The 16274-nt window shown below is 33.9% G+C and overlaps 1 protein-coding gene across 2 annotated transcripts; it reads left to right on the top strand.

Moving 5' to 3' along the window:
- Window positions 1–472: 472 nt before the first annotated feature.
- Window positions 473–9335, top strand: LOC127092598 (histone-lysine N-methyltransferase ATX5). 2 transcript variants are annotated; one of them, XM_051031488.1, is made up of 23 exons: window positions 477–1821; window positions 1934–1989; window positions 2083–2299; window positions 2491–2619; window positions 2734–2802; window positions 2914–2982; window positions 3092–3183; window positions 3387–3479; window positions 3896–4031; window positions 4522–4624; window positions 4725–4824; window positions 5266–5390; window positions 5667–5812; window positions 6188–6292; window positions 6492–6556; window positions 6753–6966; window positions 7380–7466; window positions 7591–7647; window positions 7735–7824; window positions 8090–8176; window positions 8360–8434; window positions 8540–8640; window positions 8931–9335. In XM_051031488.1, exons 1-23 carry the CDS (start codon window positions 1000–1002, stop codon window positions 9019–9021), a joined length of 3129 nt encoding a protein of 1042 aa, XP_050887445.1. In that variant the 5' UTR covers window positions 477–999; the 3' UTR covers window positions 9022–9335. The 2 variants fall into 2 exon arrangements, 1 of the variants encoding a protein (XP_050887445.1); XR_007792226.1 differs by lacking the exons at window positions 8090–8176; window positions 8360–8434; window positions 8540–8640; window positions 8931–9335 and having other exon boundaries at window positions 473–1821; window positions 6753–6965; window positions 7378–7466; window positions 7735–7826.
- Window positions 9336–16274: the final 6939 nt, after the last annotated feature.

The following is a 16274-nucleotide window of genomic DNA, read 5'->3' as shown; positions in this document are numbered from 1 at the left end:
CAGATACATAACAATTTTGCAAACCAATTTTTATTTTCCTCCCATAGCACCACCGTGCAAACACCATCGTTTTCTTCTTCAGCTCAAAATAATAACATAAACAAAACAAAAAACATTTCATTACATACTTACCATGAAACCAACCATGTCTCTATAAATCCCACACACAAACACAAACACCTTCAAATTCAGAAAAACATTTTTTTCTACTCTTCTTTCTGCATGTCTCCATTGTTCCTATTCCACAACAAAATCAAATTCTATTTTTTCTCCGTATCTCAAAATCCATACAAAAATAAATAAAATCTCAAAATCATTAATAACTAAAACTCCAAATTCCACGGAAGAAAAATATCTTTTTGAATCTTATTTTAAATCTTAATAATGTAATAGTATAAACTATAAACTAAGAGAAGTTGCAAAAAAAAAACTCTGCAACAAACAAGAAAGAAAGAATCACCATACTCATTCATTCCTTCGAATTTCGTTACCAACACGTGACACTCAAGTAAACTCGTAACTCATCACATAAAAAAGAAACAAAAACAAAAACATTGATTCAATTCATTATTAACATACTTAATAACTTCATCTCTCGTTACTTTTCCTTCTCTCGTTCCTAATTTTCCTCTCTAAATTTATTTTTTTTATTTTTTATTTATTTCACATTGCAAGAATTTTTATTTTTTCAGATACTTTTATTTTTTAATAACCTCTTCTAACAGGTTACAGATCGCACTTTCTTCTTTCTTTCGTTCTTCAATCTCAATTTTTCTGCGATTGCTCGATCCATCTCTGAATTGAATTTCGCCGACATTTTCATAGTTTACTCCAAATCTTTGAATTGTTTTTTTGTTTTGTCGCTGGTTTTCTTATTTTCAACTACTCTGTTTCTCGGAATTCAATTTCGTTTTCAATTAGGGTTTATCTTCGGTTTCTCTGAAGCTTTTGATTAATGCGAATTTTTTAGAATTTGGTTATTCGTTCTTTCTTTTGAGAATGATAATTAAAAAGAATCTCAAATCCGAAATGCCGACTCGGAAACGGGAGAGACTCGGTAACTCGGAGGGGGACGAGTCAAGGTTGACTCAGAAAAACAAAAAGAAGAAATTTAATGGGAATTATCCGTTGAATCTTCTCGCCGGTGCAATTCCCGCTAGCTTTACTGGATTACTCGGTGCCACCGTTGCAACCACCGTGGCGTCATCGGATAACGGGTTTTCGTTGGATAATGGAAAACCTGGTGTTAAGAATGCGGCGAACCGGCCGCCGCTGGTGAGGACTTCCCGGGGACGGCTTCAGGTGTTGCCGTCGCGGTTTAATGATTCTGTTATTGTGAATTGGAGGAAGGAAGGAAGGAACAACAACAACGCCGCCACAGATACTAGCTTTCGGGAATTTGAATTTGATGAATTTGGTTTCAGAAATTGTGCTGGAAAGGGGAAGAACGGGAATGGGAATGGGACGGCTGCTGGCGGCCGCAACCGGCCTCGCGGGTATTCGGTTTTGTGTGAGGAGGTGTTGCATAAGAATTTCGGTGTTGCTGCTGGCAAGGAATTGAGTTTGCGTGAGATTTTTGAAGAAACGAAGTTGAATAATGAAGTTTTGAAGAAGGAGGAGAAGAAGAAAGAGGGGTTGTTTGGACCAGAAGATTTTTATGCAGGTGATATAGTGTGGGCTAAGGCTAAGAAGAAGGAACCTTTTTGGCCTGCAATTGTCATTGATCCTATTTATCAAGCACCTGAGCTGGTTTTGAGATCATGTATACCTGATGCTGCTTGTGTCATGTTTCTTGGCTACTCTGGGAATGAAAACCACAGGGTATAGTATGAACTAGTACTAGTTTATCATGTATATGGAAAGTTTCTTTAGTCTATTTTTTTTTTTAATATAATGGCTATTTAATTTGTGTTTTATATATGGTTGTGAGCAGGATTTTGCATGGGTGACATATGGAATGATTTTTCCATTTGTGGATTATGTAGACAGGTAGGGAATTTTTGTATTATAGTTGTTATTTTGATTTTTCTTTGTGGAAGAGTTTGTGCTGTGTTTACTGGGAATGATGTTATTTTGTATTAGGTTTCAAGAGCAGTCTGAGTTGAGTTACTGTAATTCCTCTCAATTTCAAGTGGCGATTGAGGAAGCGTTTTTGGCTGATCAGGGGTTTGTAGAGAACTTGAAAGAAGATTTAGATGCAGTGGCTGGTAATAATGGTTGTAGTAATAGCTCTATTCTTAAAGTCTTTCAGAATGTAGCTGCTTCAAATAAGAATGCGGGTGGTCCTGTTCAGAAGAAGGTAAGTTAGCTTCATGGCATGTTTTCTTTTGTTTTTGGGATCTGCGTGGCTTTCAGTGGCTGTTAATTCTGCTGTGCGTTGTCTTTAAAGGTTATTTAAGGATACAATATATAATTTACAAGTCAAAGGCAGACGTCAGATGACATATGGTCAAATCGAAATAACACTATTGATTTGAATTCCTTATGTAGGATTTATTTGAAAAAGAGAAAAATGCGCGACTTTGTGCAGAATGTGGATTGGACGTTCCTCTCAGTATGTCAAAGAAAAGAAAGGATTTGACTCCTAGTGGTCAACTCCTATGCAAATCATGTGCCAGGGTTTGTAACTTCTTTTTTCTTCTAACAGTTGATATTTAAGCCTGAAACGGAAACGTGATAATTGAAATAAACTGTATTTGTTGTAAAAAGTCATATATTGTTGTCTTTTTACAGTTAACAAAATCAAAACATTATTGTGGCATATGTAAGAAAGTTTGGAATCAATCGGATAGCGGAAGCTGGGTGAGTTAGTTGAATCTTATCATCTATTTTAAGTATTGTATTTTTTAGCTCCTAAATTTTATTTTTGCGGTATTAAGATTTCCCCCATTCTGGATGTTCGCCTTGCGTTAGGTCCGTTGTGATGGATGTAAAGTGTGGGTGCATGCTGAATGCGACAAAATCTCCAGCATCCTTTTCAAGGTTTATCCATTATACCTCATACTTATGTCTAATTGTTGTCTCTGCGTGGAATAAGAAGCCCGGAAAGAGATGTTGTTTTATTCTGATTTTCATTATCTGTTTCTTGTAGAATCTTGGAAGCACGGATTATTTCTGCCCTGCTTGCAAAGTGAAGTTTAATTTTGAGTTATCGGATTCAGAAAAATCAAATAAAAAAGTCAAGTAAGTTTATAATATGGTTCATGATTTTTCTCCACACAGCGTAACTTAGTAATTCTATGTAACTTCCTTATGAAGCTAATCTCATTTTTTAAGAGTAAACTACGTCTTCCTTTTTAACATATTACTTTAGGTTTTTGAGTTAACATCATTTTGTTTGGCTTCTTGTAGTTTTATTTCTGACTAAAGTGGATTTTTTGGTATAGATGGAACAAAAACAATGGGAAGCTAGGACTTCCAAAAAAGGTCAACGTTCTCTGCAATAGTGTGGAAGGCATATATTTTCCAAGCCTTCACTTGTAAGCATTAACTCCTTCAGAAGAGTTTTCCATAATTTGCTTTTCCTATCTTTGTGTTATCATCATAGTTTTGTCTGTTATAGTTATTGTCACATATAATTAGTTGGTTTGTTTGTAATATGTGGCAAGTAGTAACAGATTAATACCTTTTTTTAGGCCAGTAATTAAAACAACTAACCTCAGTCCATAATTCTATCTGATTTTATGTTCTCTTAAAAAGGGCGACGATGGAGTCTATGGATTTTTTTTCGTTTTACTAAAATGAAAACCTAATGTGAATTTTTATCATGACTGTGATTATTTTTTGCCACAAAATTATGTCCAATGAATTTTATTTTCCACAGAGATCATTTCTGAATGATTCAATACTTCATTCTAGTTATAACATTGAGTTGGTTTGCCATGTTCTCCTGCAGAGTTACGTGCAAGTGTGGTTTGTGTGAGACTGAAAAGCAAGCACTTAGTGAATGGGAGCGCCACACAGGTTCCAAATTTAGAAACTGGAGAACAAGTATTCGGATTAAAGGATCCATGATATCACTGGAACAATGGGTTCGTATATGACTATATTATTTAATGTTGGTGCATAATATTCCCTATCTCTTTGGCCTACAAATTTCTACTTATTTACCTGATTACTCCGGTACAAAATGACTGACTGTTCATGTGTCCAATATTTGCTTTCTAGACTTGTTGCTTATAGTTCAATATAATACATTTAATGTACTAATAGGCTGGCTATAATTTGATTTACCAATCAGTATCAATATGAAAAAATTTCCATCTCATCATCGAGATCTCATATCATATGTCACTACTATGCATCAACATTGATATTTTATTTGCATTATGAGGTCTTCGGTACCAAAATTGCAATGGTACTCACCAAGTGATAATCCGTGGGAACTTATGTTTCTTTTGATTTGCTATGCGGCGCACATAGAAAAAGAAAGATTCGGGTTGGAGACTTATGGCGGGATTAGACCTTTATTGTGAAACATAAGTGTAATTGTAACTGATACGATCTGTTTTGACTTCTCAGATGCTGCAGTTGGCTGAATTTCATGCTAAAGCTGTAGTTTATGTCAAACCTAAAAGACCATCCACAAAAGAAAGAAAACAGAAATTGCTTAACTTTCTGCAAGGTACCTTTTAAGTCTTCCCCTTTCTGTATGGCTATACAATAAGTTTCCTAGATAGATTTCTCAGAGCGATAATGGTAATGGAAACTATTGTCTCTGGCAGACAAGTATGAACCTGTTTGTGCTAAGTGGACTACAGAACGATGTGCTGTATGTAGATGGGTTGAAGATTGGGACTACAACAAAATTATCATCTGTGTCAGGTAATATAGCTTTTTCATTTTATTATAAATATTTTAACTAAGAAAAATAGGGATTGGAAAAAGTTTCTGCACAGGTGTAAAGATTGTGCAGTTCATAAGCATAGTGATTTCATGAATGTTTGAACAGTTAACAACAGACTTAGTTTAAGTCCATGTCTTGAAATATTATAATTTATAATGCAAGAAGCACAAATATGCACCCTGCCTTATGCTTTTAATTACATGTATGGAAGTCTGTTATTTTGCTTGGCGTTATCGTATATGTGTCTCTCCCATCCTCCTTATCAGTGAGAGCAGGGACAACAAAACCACTGACATAAAAACCTTTTTTTCTTCTGCAAGCTGGAACTATCAAGCAACATTTGTTTGTTTTGCTTGTTTTTTTACTCTATGATGAATGGCATTCAAATTGATATAAAAAATGTGTTACATATTTTATAGATGTCAAATAGCCGTTCATCAAGAATGCTATGGAGCAAGAAATGTTCGAGACTTTACATCATGGGTTTGTAAAGCTTGTGAAACACCAGACATCACGCGAGAGTGTTGTCTTTGTCCTGTAAAAGGTGTGTATCTTACACAATATTATAGATATGATGTATTATAGATATAACTTTTATTTGTATGAGCTATACCTCCCCCTAAATATTCTATTTTTTGGAATTTATCATCTAAATTCTTGTAACCTTATATGCATGTATGAATTAATCTTGCTTTTCGTTACCTCTTTTGACTGTAGCATTTAGGATAATATCATGTAGCTTTGGTAATGTTGTTTTTAACTTTGTTTTGTAATTAGCGCCTATGATCTTAATATCTGAAATGTATTGTTGGATACTCAGGTGGTGCTCTAAAGCCTACTGATGTTGATCCATTATGGGTTCATGTCACATGTGCCTGGTTTCGACCTGAAGTATCTTTTGCAAGTGATGAGAAAATGGAGCCTGCTTTGGGTATCTTAAGTATTCCATCGAACTCTTTCGTGAAGGTAGGGTATTTCTAGCTCTTCTTTTGTCTGTTCAGAAAATGTACTTTATATCTCTTTTCAAAAGAAGAAGTATGGTTTGATAGTATCTGTATCACTACTAATGTGTGTATTTTATCATAATAAACTATAGTAATAACGGTGTCCGCGCCTAATTAGTGTTAGTCACCAATTGACGTAGTTTATTCTTTGCATATTTCACACTAAGTTACATACATGATTCACTCATACCACATTATAAAGCTGGAGTGAGAACACTTGAAACAACCTAGGCTCCCCTGCTCCAGTCCAGATTTCTTAACATATGAGTATCATTTAGGCGTCTCTTAGTTTTGTTCATTCTGATTCAATCTAAAGTTTGCATTAATTCAATTTCAGATTTGTGTTATTTGTAAGCAAATCCATGGCTCGTGCACTCAATGTTGCAAGTGTTCCACTTATTACCATGCCATGTGTGCATCAAGGGCCGGTTATCGCATGGAGGTGAGGCTTTACTTGAATCGACCTGGCTATTTTTTGCTGATTTGTTCTATGTACTTTCATTTAATTTAACTTATGAGATGTACTACTTCTCATTATTTTTCTGTATCATGGCTGACTTTAAGTTGGTAGTTTTCATTTATCATATGGATAATTTGTGATCCATGAAATAGTTATTGAGTTATCTCCTTTGTAAATGCAGTTGCATTGTTCGGAGAAAAATGGTAAACAGACAACAAGAATGATTTCTTATTGTGCTTATCACAGGTATGGAGTCCTTAATTATGATAATATTGTTTCTCCTTTCTCCATTTATATATTGTTTCCTCTACGGAGTTTGCTTTTTACAAATTACAAAAAAAAAAACATCAGTGCTTTTGGAATTGTATGGGTATGGGTGTATTCGAGTTCATCTTGTTCTTATTTTAGCTGTTCAACCTCATGATTTCTATATTTCTTGCAGGGCTCCCAATCCAGACACCGTTTTGATTATACAAACTCCTCATGGGGTCATTTCAACTAAAATCCTTATCCAAAAAAAGAGAAAAGTCGGGTCAAGATTAATTTCATCGAACAGAATAAAGGAAGAAGACACTCCTCTAGCAGATAAGACAGAAGATGATCCATTTTCTGCTGCTAGGTGCCGAATCTTTGTAAGAATAAACCGCACAAAAAAGGTAACTTGGAAACTATTTTTGTTCTGATGAATGTTTGTAACATAATCAATCGAACTTTGTGTCTTATATTTGTTAATACTTTTGGAAAATCGGCCATAGTTGTGTGCGGCCACTCTGTACTCTGGTATTGGCCCACTCTGTACTCTGGTATTTATATTTCCATGTCTCTTAGAGATTTGGCCTTTGTAGTACTGGTAAGGCTTAACTAGTCCTCACCTTACATTCTCACTTGTATGGGATTGTGATGTAATGGTGAAATATCATGCTTCTGGCGTATTGTTTTGATTCCTCGACTTCCATGCTCGCTTTTAAGGCCTTGTTAGTCACCATAGCCTCTAATATGCCCTTTGATATCTTTATCAAATCTTGTAAACAACAATACATTTCTAATCTTCATTTTTTCTATTTGCCAGAGAGCAGCAGATGAAGCCGTTCCTCATAAAGTGAGGGGTCACTGTCATCATCCTCTAGATGCAATTCAGAGATTAAGTCCATGCAAAGTAAATATTTTACTTTGATATAAATGGGATTTTACTATTCTTTGTTTAAGCTTGAGTGTGAGGCTTAAAGTGTATTCCACATCCCCCTAATTTTTCACTCTTTCGCTCTCTTTCCCTCAAATAGGTGGTAGACGAGTCTCGAACATTTTCATCATTTAAGGAACGCCTTCATCACCTACAGGTAAATCATCCCTTTCTTTAGTGGTGCTTTATTGGCTTTGCTCATTGATTTTCTGATTGTATTGTGGATACACTTGCATGACTCCAGAGAACCGAAAATGAACGAGTGTGCTTCGGTAGATCAGGCATACATGGATGGGGCCTATTTGCACGAAGAGTTATTCAAGAAGGAGAAATGGTATGATTATTATACTCAAATGATCAAATATGAAAAGATTATCCTCAAATGATCCAATATGAAAGATTATAACAACCCATGATATCTTTGGCTATTTGAGAATATGAAAACTTTTTGACATGCTCTATTCTATTGCGCATCCATTGTGTTTCTGTTTGCAGAAACATAACACCGTGATGAAACAATCCATTGTGTTTCTGTTTTCCATCTAAAATCAATACAACTTTTCTAGTAGAAATAATCAGTATGATTTTATTAAATGCAGGTCCTTGAATATCGTGGCGAACAAGTACGGCGCAGCATTGCAGACCTGAGGGAAGCACGTTATAAATTAGAAAGGAAAGACTGCTATGTAAGTTAATTCCCCTTGCCTTCCAATGGGTTGATCTGATCCTCTCGTCCTTGACTTTTTTGTTGTTCACCGGGCTTTCCTCTTGTCTATTTTCCCTCAGTTTCACAGCTGATTTTTTCTAAGCATCTTATTTATTAATACTTTATTAAATTAAATTGTTCTCATTTCCTTCTCTTTTGGCAGCTTTTCAAAATAAGTGAAGAAGTGGTCGTTGATGCAACCGATAAGGGAAATATAGCGCGGCTAATTAACCATTCTGTAAGTCAACCTATCTCAAATTGTACACAGTAGATTGCTCACTTTAAAACATTACTGGTGATTAATCATCTCCTCTTACCCCATTCTTGGTTCATGTCAATGCAGTGTATGCCAAATTGCTATGCAAGAATCATGTGTGTGGGTCATGACGAGAGCCGGATCGCACTCATTGCCAAAACTAAAGTATCTGCTGGCGATGAGCTAACGTATATTCCCTATCTATGCTCACCTCTTGTGGGGCATGCTTTCCTGTGTCATTTCACCATGCATTTCGGAGTAAATCATCATTTTGGTCCCGAAAATTGAAATTAACAAATTCTAAACTGATTTATCAAGGAACTAATCATTATTTTGACCAAGAATTTTCAATATCAGGGATCATATTAGAATTTCATTAATTTCAGTGAACAAAAAAAATGCATAATTCTTACAATTTCAAAAGCATAATTCTCTTACAATTTCATTATGTTTTAACAATGTATATTGTACCTTGCAGGTATGACTACTTGTTTGATCCTGATGAGCCAGATGAATTTAAAGTTCCATGTTTATGTAAAGCTCCAAACTGCAGGAAATTCATGAATTAGGATATGATTATTCAGATTATGATGACAATTATTGTTTCTCCACAAGGAGCACTAACCCTTCACATCATCAATGGGAACCTCACAGCTATACTCAAGCTGTAATTTTAATCAAAGCAATAAGAAAAAATATAGAAAATAATAGCTGTGGCAGTTTTTCTTTTTGCCCTCAAATGGTTTCTTAGAGTTTAGCTCTTTTACATTCATCAAAGCATTGTATAGGTTTAGCAGCTTTTGGCTTTTGGAGTCTTTGTAAATGTGTTAGAAATATTACCTTATTTTCTTAATTTAATGCTAATTTATTATTTCATGCCTCATTCTATTTTGCTTATGTCCATTTTATGATTATTGCATGGGAAAGTTTTCTCTTTTGCACCGTTGAAGAGATTGAAATTGCTGGATTGACATGTATGAGAAAACTTATATACAATACTCAGGTATTGGTGAATAGAAAAATAATATCCAAGATTTGAAAAAAATGTTATTTTAAAATTCAATTTTTAGTTCCTATAATAATTTTGATATTAATTTAATTACCTTTAGTTTGGATGTTTTGATGATGTGGCACTGATTAACATAGCTAGGTTAGATAAAAATAATCCTCTCATCATCATTTCAATTAAAATATGAAAATAATTTATTTTGTAATATTAAAAATTAATAAAATTTATTAATATTTAAAAAATTATGAACATTTCTTTATTATTATTATTAGATCCATAAATTATACACATTTTTTTCGTGCTTTGTTTCTGCCATCATTTTGACAAGTCTCCGAGAATTTATCCCGCCAACCTTTTACTTATTCCTCACTCCATAACAAAGTCATTGATACTCCCTCCGTTCCTTTTTAAGTGTCACTTTTTTACTTTTTACACATACCAAGGAAGTTAATCATTATTGTTACTTTTCAAACAATAATTCCTCTTTTACCTATAATACCCTTAATTATTTATTACATTCACTCTACTTTTTCTCTCTTTGCAATCATTATATAGGGGTAATTTTGACAAAATAGCAATTAATACTACGTTGAACTTTGTAAGTGACAATTAAAAAGAAACAAATTTTTTGCAAGAAAATGACACTTATAAAGGAACGGAGGGAGTAGTATGTTATACGGTCCCACAAATTTCCTAACCTAAATAATCAATTTCAACTTTTAATGTATCTTATTCAATTTTATTTTTTAATTAATATTATTTTTATTATTTTCCATATTTTATTTGTTTCACAACGAGTATTTCATTTAGAATAAAATAGCATCTTTAAATGAATGATTCATTTTAATTTTTAATATATTTTTTTTCAATTTTATCCTCTGATTAATACTACTTTCATCTTTTCCAATACATAATAAAGGTATTTTAGTAAAAATATCATTATTTCTCTCTTACTTTATTTATTTTTTAAACACTGAAAAATAGTCAATTGGATCAGTCATTGTGGAACGACATGATAAAAGTATTTTAGTAAAAATATCATTATTTCTCTTTTATTTTTTTATTTTTCTAAAATATTGAAAAATAGTCAATTGGATCGGTCATTGTGGGACGAAGAGAGTACATGATAAAGGTATTTTATTTAAAATATCATCATCTCTTTCATTTATTCTATTTTCTTAATTTGTGTAAAATAATCAACTGAATCACTCATTGTGGGACGAAGGGATTAACCAATCAGGGTTGTAAGCTAAGAAAGAGAATGGTGACATAGCTTAGTCACGTTTAGGAATTTCTATTTGTCATTGCAATGTCCAACATAGATAAATTTAAAGACAGCTCATTTGGTGCGTCCTTCATTGACGCCTATTTCGAGTACAACCAGGTCTTTATGCATGAGAATGATCGGAATAAGACAATGTTTATAACAGAGCATGTCAATTACATGTGTAATGGCATACCATTTGGTTTACAAAATGCATGTTCCATCTACGAGAAGAGGATGAACAAGATCTTCGAGCGAGAAATTGGTGACGTGTTGGAGGTCTACATAGGCGAGAGGAACAGCTACACGAAGGCCACCTTACTACCGTGTTCAAGTGTGTTCGCCAACTCAACATGAGCTTAAACTTGGAGAAGTTCATGTTCAAAGTCAATACCAACAAATTTCTCGGATTCTACCTCGTCGAATGAGGGGATTGAAGAAAATCAAGACGACTTTGTCATCAATATGGAAACTTTGTCTATTAAAGAAAGAATAATGAAGTTGAACGGTATGCTCATCTCCTTCAACATATTCATTTTCATATCTGTCAAAAGTGTGAAGGGTCATACAAGGTCTGACAAGTGAACTTAAACAATTGAGACCCTATGTGGGAAGCTTATCCTAAGAACACACCTAATTTCTACTTCTACTTCTAAGTCCATTTTCTGCTTAATTTCTCTTGTTTGAATCTTTACAATATAGTAATATTTATAAGACTATACTTAATAGACGAGGTTTTCTCCACGACATATGGTTGTTATTGTGTTAATGATATGGTAAAGCTTACACCTTCCACTCTATGACTAAATCTCGAATGTGTAAATGTGGCATAGCAAAAAGAAAAGGCAAAAGACATCGGGATAAATATTACACCTTTCAAGTTGACATTAAACCTGAAACGCGTATATGATGGACAATGAGAGGGAAAGTCAAAGTACAAAATACAAAAGTTGTGCAAAGCACAAGACACATAATCTCAAATACATAGGTGGTGTACAAACAAAAAACGGTGGCACCCTTGTGTCAGGTAGCCACTACAAAGTGGAGGCGATCACACCATCAAGACCATCCACCTTGAACCAAATTATCACTTGGAACAGGGAAAGGAAGCACACCCTTGGTCTAGCTCGCTTCCTAGAGACATCCATAATGAGTCAAACACACACCCTTGGTCTAACTCACTTTCAAGAAACATCCAAAATGAATCAGACACGAGTCCCACAGTCACAAAAAGCGTGATATATATATATATATATATATATATATATATATATATATATATATATATATATATATATATATATATATATATATATATATCCCGTAGTATTTTTAAAGGTTCTTCCAAACTAACAATATTGTCATCAATAAGATCACTTAGCTTTTTCTCCAAGCATGTATTTTCTAATTTCTTCACAGACACGGCTTTCTATGCATCTTTCACAACAATCTCTTTATTGGATAGAGCCTCCTGAGCCTCTTTTAGGACGGTCTCCTTATAAATGAGTCTGGGGAGTGGTCAAAGTTTCATATATCTCATTAAAAGTGATCTATTTCTCATGGATGGATTTGTGTTGATTAGCCATGATCTTGTCAACAGAGTCCACATTCTTTTTCAATCCTAAAAAATTATGAATATTTCTTTATTATTATTATTAGATCCATAAATTATACACATTTTTTCGAGCTTTGTTTCTGCCATCATTTTTTAAGTCTCCAAGAATTTATCACGCCACCCTTTTACTTATTCCTCACACTCCACCTTGATAAAAAAAAATTAATGATAACAAAGTCATTGATAATATATTATACGTCCCACAAATGTCCTAAAATAAATTATCAATTTTAATTTTTAATATATCTTTTTCAATTTTATTTTTTAATTAATATTATTTTCATCATTCTCAATATTCTTCGTCTCACAATGAGTGTTCCATTTAAAATAAAATAGTGTCTCCAAATGAATGATTCATTTTAATTTTTAATATATTTTTTCCAATTTTACCCTCTAGTTAATATAATTTTTTTCATTTTCAATACTCCCTCCCTCTGTTTTCCTTTTTAAGTGTCATTTTTTAACTTTTTACACATATCAAGAAAGTTAAAATCATTATTGTTACTTTTTAAACAATAATTCTCATTTTACCTATAATACCCTTAATTATATACTACATTCATTTTATTTTTTTCTCTCTGTAATAATTACATAGGGGTCATTTTGACAAAGGTACATTTAATGCTACCTTAAACTTTGCAAATGACAAATAAAAAGAAACAAAAATTTATCAAGAAAGTAACATTTAAAAAGGAACGGAGGGAGTACATGATAAGGGTATTTTAGTAAAAATATCATTATTTCTCTTTTATTTATTATTTTTTTTAAAACATTGAAAAATAGTCAATTGGATCAATCATTGTAGGACAGAGGGAATACATGATAAAGGTATTTTATTTAAAATAGAATTCCCTCTCTTTCATTTATTCAATTTTTTTGTGTGAAATAGTCAACTGGATCACTCGGGACGGAGGGATTAATCAATTAGAGTTGTAATCTAAGAAAGAGAAGGGTGACATAGCTTAGTCACCTCTAGGAATTTCTATTTGTCATTGTCATATCCAACATAGATAAATTTCAAGATAACTCATTTGGATACAAGCCATTGTCCTTCATTGACGTCTATTTCAAGTATAACCAGGTCTTTATGCACGAGAATGATTGGAATAAGAGAATGTTTATGATAGAGCATGTCAATTACATGTGTAATGGCATACCATTTGGCTTACAAAATGCATCTTCCATCTATGAGAGAAGGATGAATAAGATCTTCGAGCGAGAAATTGGTGACGTGTTAGAGGTCTACATGGACGAGAGGAACAGCTACACGAAGACCACCTTACTAACGTGTTCAATTGTGTTCGCCAATTCAACATGAGCTTAAACTTGGAGAAGTTCATGTTCAAAGTCAGTAACAACAAATTTCTCGGATTCTACCTCATCGAATGAGGGGATTGAAGAAAATTGAGACAAATGTGACTCCATCATCAATATGAAAACTTTGTCTATTAAAGAAAGAATAATGAAGTTGAACGGTATGCTTATCTCCTTCGACATATTCATTTTCATATCTATCAAAAGTGTGAAGAGTCATACAAGGTCCAAACAAGTATTGACAAGTGAACTTAGACAATTGAGATCTTCTGTGGGGAGTTTATCCTAAGAACACAATTAACTTCTACTTTTACTTCTAAATCCATTTTCTGCTTAATTTCTCTTATTTGAATCTTTACAATGTAGTAATATTTATAATAATACACTTAATAGACGAGGTTTACGCCACGATATGTGGTTGTTATTGTGTTAATGACATGGTAAAGCTTACATCTTCCACTCTGGCACTAAATCTCGAATGTGTAGATGTGCATAACAAAAGGAAAAGCCAAAAGACATTGGGGTAAATATTATACCTTTTAAGTTGACATTAAACCTGGAACGCGTATGTAATGAATAATGAGAGGGAAAGTCAAAGTACAAAATACAAAGCACACAAGCAAAGACACATAACCTCAAATACATAGGCGGCGCACAAACAAAGAACGGTGGCACCCTTGTGTTAGGTAGCCACTACAAAGTGGAGGCGGTCACTAGGGGTGGCAAACGGTCATGTCCGCCCCGTTTAGGCCCGCCCCACAAAAGCCCGCAAAAAACGGGGCGGGGCAGGGCGGTCATAGTTGAGGATGTGGGTCTAAAACTTAGGTCCGTCCCGCAAAAAAGTGAGGGCGGGGCGGGGAAAGTCCGCGGACACTGCACTCTTTAAGCCTAAAAATGCAAAAAGATTATGTAAATGCACGTGCCTGCAAAAACCCGCGAAAAAAACAGGGCGGGGCGGACACATTAGAGGTTGAGGGCCTAAATCTTTGGTCGGCCCCGCACTAAAGTGCAGGCAAAACGGGCATGCCCAGCGGGCCGGGACCGTTTTGCCACCCCTAGCGGTCACACCATCAAGACCATCCACCTCGAACCAAATTATCACTTGGGGCAGGGAAAGGAAGCACACCCTTGGTCTAGCTCGCTTCCTATAGACATCCATAATGAGTTAACACACACCCTTGGTCTAGCTTGCTTTCAAGAGACATCCAAAATGAGTCAAACACGAGTCCCAGAAACAGTTACAAAAAGCATGAGAATATATATATATATATATATATATATATATATATATATATATATATATATATATATATATATATATATATATATATATATATATATATATATATATATATATATATATATATATATATATATATATATATATATATATATATATATATATATATATATATATATATATATATATATATATATATATATATATATATATATGTAACATTTTTAAAAGGTTTCTTTCAAACTAGCAACATTGTCATTAATAAGATCACTTAGATCTTTCTCCAAGTATGTATTTTCTAACTTCTTCGCAGACAAAGTTTTTTATGCATCTTTCACAACAATCTCTTTATTGGATAGAGCCTCCTAAGCCTCTTTTAATACGGTCTCTTTATAAATCAGAATCTGAGGAGTGGTCAAAGATCCATATTTCTCATTAAAAGTGATCTCTTTTTCATTGATGGATTTGTTTTGACTAGTCATGATCTTGTCAACAGAGTCCGCATTCTTTTTCAATCCTAAAGGAGAACAAAAAAAATTGACGTCATCGTCACTCTTGAAAATTCGGTCAGAGGGCTCGTGGTTGGATACTTTTGCAGTTTCTCCTCCCTCTTGAAAGCCTTGGTCAGGTCATCAATAACCTTAGCATTCTCTACATTAGAACTCTTCAACTGCCTCTTAATGGAATCCCTTTCTTCATATATCTCGGAAGATGAACTAGCAGTCATTACCCGTTATGGGATCTCATAGCTTTTCGTGCGCATCATGGTTTAGAGGCACGACAAAGAAAATTTTGTCTTTGGAATTTTTAAGTGAATCTATTTATACTTCACTAAAACCAACCCTTGGATGGTGGACAGAAATGCAATTGAGAAGGTAAAATCTCCAAATGATTAGCACCTTAATCTCCAAATCATTAAAAGGCTGTGTGCGCATCCAAAAAATGATGCATTAGTACAAGGGAGGCCACATACCTCAAGTTGGCTACTGATTCACATTTCACTTCCTAGGATAGTTACCTACCAATCTGAGAATAGTCCCAACACCCAGCAAAGTCTAATATTTCCTCAGGTATAAAAAGTCCGAGTTCTCAAAAATTTTAACATTTCCTCAAAGGTATAAAAAGACTGAGTTCTCAAATTTTGATTGTTGTGATAATTATAGTAGCGTTATGAGTTATACTTGTGAAATACATGTGCTTCTCAACTACTTTTGGTTACAACCCAGTTTTGTTTCCCTCGATTTGAATCCTTGAAACAAAGTTGCTTTTGATCATAATTTATTTGATTTTAATCTCAACAAAATTACTTCATGTATGGCCTTGTGTTTCACAATGCCATTTTAGAGAAGGTACACTTTGTACCTTTTGCAAAATGAGAAG

Source organism: Lathyrus oleraceus, chromosome 6 (assembly GCF_024323335.1).
Source record: "Lathyrus oleraceus cultivar Zhongwan6 chromosome 6, CAAS_Psat_ZW6_1.0, whole genome shotgun sequence".
NCBI lineage: Eukaryota > Viridiplantae > Streptophyta > Magnoliopsida > Fabales > Fabaceae > Lathyrus > Lathyrus oleraceus.
Note: the sequence above shows the minus strand (reverse complement) of the source record. Positions and strands in the feature narration are given on the sequence as shown.

Excerpts from the sequence above, each read along its gene's own strand:
- LOC127092598 (XM_051031488.1), top strand. The coding sequence starts at position 1,000 with ATGATAATTAAAAAGAATCTCAAATCCGAAATGCCGACTCGGAAACGG. Across the intron at positions 3,480-3,895 it reads TATTTTCCAAGCCTTCACTT|AGTTACGTGCAAGTGTGGTT; the intron begins GTAAGCATTAAC and ends GTTCTCCTGCAG. Across the intron at positions 8,435-8,539 it reads CGCGGCTAATTAACCATTCT|TGTATGCCAAATTGCTATGC; the intron begins GTAAGTCAACCT and ends ATGTCAATGCAG.